This window comes from Cariama cristata, unplaced genomic scaffold, assembly GCF_000690535.1.
Source record: "Cariama cristata isolate BGI_N322 unplaced genomic scaffold, ASM69053v1 scaffold29670, whole genome shotgun sequence".
NCBI lineage: Eukaryota > Metazoa > Chordata > Aves > Cariamiformes > Cariamidae > Cariama > Cariama cristata.
Window position 1 is genome coordinate 5,387 of NW_009594561.1, and position 2,565 is coordinate 7,951.

The following is a 2,565-nucleotide window of genomic DNA, read 5'->3' on the forward strand; positions in this document are numbered from 1 at the left end:
AAGTGCTTTGGGAACTAAGCGCAGGGCAGCACGACACATCCCAAAGCAGCCTGAAGTAAAACAAAGTAAAAGCCAGGCAGAATGAAAAAGGCTCATGTCTCAGGCTCCCCCCTTGAAGCTTTGTAAGTCTCTTCCACACAGACTGCATTCAGAGGTACTCAAAGCAACCTCGGAAAATAGGTTTGAGTCTAGCTCTGTGCAAAAGCACACTGAGAGCAGAACCTGCGCAGAGGAATAATGACTGGCTTATGTTCTTTCTAGGCAATGGTGGAAGAGTGCAGGAGGATGCATTTGATGACTCTCTCTAACCCGAATCCAGAGGTGAGCCCTTAACATGAAAGTTTCTTCATGTACAATTTGGTTTAAAAAAAAAAAACCACTTTACTTTCAGTAACAATATAATTTATTTTTGAAAGTCAGTTAATCCACCTTTCTTTAATTATGTGATGATTCTGGCAAAGAGAAGCAGCAGGTACAGTTGGTGAAGTATTTTCATTTGAGCTGAATTTCACACAGTTCCATGCAGATACAGTGCCAGAAACTTCTTGAATGTGTCTGGCTGAAAGCCATATATTCCAGCGGGCTTCTGCAGAGAAAAAGACATGGATGCTCAGTTTGCACTGAAGTGATTAATGTAGACAAACAACAGCTTTAAATACGCTTGAATAAGACTTCAGACGTGGTAGCTTCCAAATTGTGCTCTCCCTCCCCAGATGGGTTTGCGCGTGGGTACTTCCACTGGTATAAATCTCAGACGGCACAAACCCTTTGCCCATCAAACTGAGACGCCCTCCCAGTGTAACCAGGGCTGACAGCACCGTGCTCTATTTACTCTACAGCGAAGCTGACAGTTGCATGTAAGCACTTCCTTCATCAGAGCACGGGTTGATTTTAAACAAGCATATTACGAGATGGTAGATTACAGATGGGGATATCTTTATGTAGGAGTTCGTATTAAGCTTGGCACGCGGCTTGCACGCTACGCGGTACATCAGCACTACAAATACTCCCTGTCAGTAACACCTGCTTAAGTAAGAACGAGGCCATTGCCCTTGTCAGGTCCCTTCAGCTGGTCTAAAACCCGCGCTGCAGCTCTATGCCAGCTCTCAGACCTCCAGCAGAGGTGAAAGGCTAGGAGTTCAGGACCATTTCACAAGTTTTGCTTACCGTAACAACTCTCTTCTTGACTTCTGGAATACACTGGGCTTTTTCATACAGGTTCTGATCAGAGTCAATCCAGACCAGATTTTTTATGCCATCGCTAGAGACAAGGTCAGTCGTATTTAACTGGAACACCATGAACTGGAAGAGCTGGCCGTCGGTGCCAATACTCTGCACCACTATTGGCTGCTCCAAAACCTTGGGATCATTCTAGGAAAGAAGGGGGGCAGGGAAGAATGTTTAAAAAGCCAGTTACTACAGAAATTGTATGAGTACTTGCTGATTCTGCATCTTCTACTTGGTTTAAAGCCAAGATTTTAATAAACGTATTGTTACCTTGCCCAGAAAATGACTCTAGTCAAGCAAGTTTTGAATGTAGATTTTGTATTTTAATTAAAATTCCTCCTTCAGCCAGCAATGAAGTATCAATTTACATACCGAGCTGTGGGATGGGTTAGAGTTTTACAGTTGAACTTACTCCCTGGTTCCTACCTATTATCGCTCCAATGCATGTTACATCACGAACGGGCTCATTGCTGAGCAATGGTTTTCTGGATCAGCAGACAGCAGTAACCATACCTGACCTCCGGACTGGCAAGCTCAGATTTTAAAACTTCTGTAACGTGCCACAGCAAGGGAATTTCACGACTCTTTCCACTAGCTGCAGCACTAAAGAACAAAGGCCTAGCAAGTCAGCAGCAGTCTCCAATACGTACCCCATACAGCACCTTAGCCTTTGCCAGTGCATTGCCAAAAGCAAACATCAGCATTTTAGCTCGAAGTTGTTCTGGTCTGAACCTGTTAGGACGAATGTTGGCCGACTCCAGGAAGAACACAGTGTGAGGATAAGAGTACGGATAACCATCTCTAAAACCTAAATGGGAGATAATCACGTCAGAAATCGCTCTGTAAGAGACCACACCGCCAGTGTTTTCTCCCATATCTTCAGGAACTGTTAATTTGCCGTGATTTAAGAAGTTCTCCACGGTCCTGCTTAGGCCACAATCTACTTGCCACAGGTCTGGAGCACTTGCACTGCGCGCCCTGTGCCCAGCTCCTCTGTCCCTTCATTCCCATACATTCCCTACCCACAGCTGTCTCACAGAAGGGCAGGGACTCCAGGTTAACTTAATCTGACAGAAAATTATTATCAACGGCTGGATTTACCTGTATCGTTGAGCTCTTTGTACACATTCACCTCCTGAAGATCAATTGTAGGAGAGATGGGATAGAAGGTCTCCAGAACGTGTTCTTCAGTGGCCAGTATCTCCTCCTTGGAGGCTACTGGTGGTATTGGGGCCATAGAGTTCATAAGTATTCCATTCTGGCCACGGACCTGAAGGAGAATGGATTCTGGGGAGGGAAATCAGGCTACATTCAAACACTGCTGAAGTATGATTAGGG

General features: G+C 45.0%; 1 protein-coding gene across 1 annotated transcript in view; it reads right to left on the minus strand.

Annotated features, from left to right (window-relative positions):
* Positions 1–356: 356 nt before the first annotated feature.
* MRPL37 (mitochondrial ribosomal protein L37) overlaps positions 357–2,565 on the minus strand; it is a gene marked incomplete at its 5' end in the record, with an annotated part of 3,905 nt that continues 1,696 nt past the window's right edge. Inside the window, 4 exons of the mRNA XM_009698548.1 lie at positions 357–586; positions 1,168–1,371; positions 1,878–2,035; positions 2,329–2,514. Coding sequence (XP_009696850.1) covers positions 509–586; positions 1,168–1,371; positions 1,878–2,035; positions 2,329–2,514 — 626 coding nt within the window. The remainder of the gene's footprint in view (positions 587–1,167; positions 1,372–1,877; positions 2,036–2,328; positions 2,515–2,565) is intronic.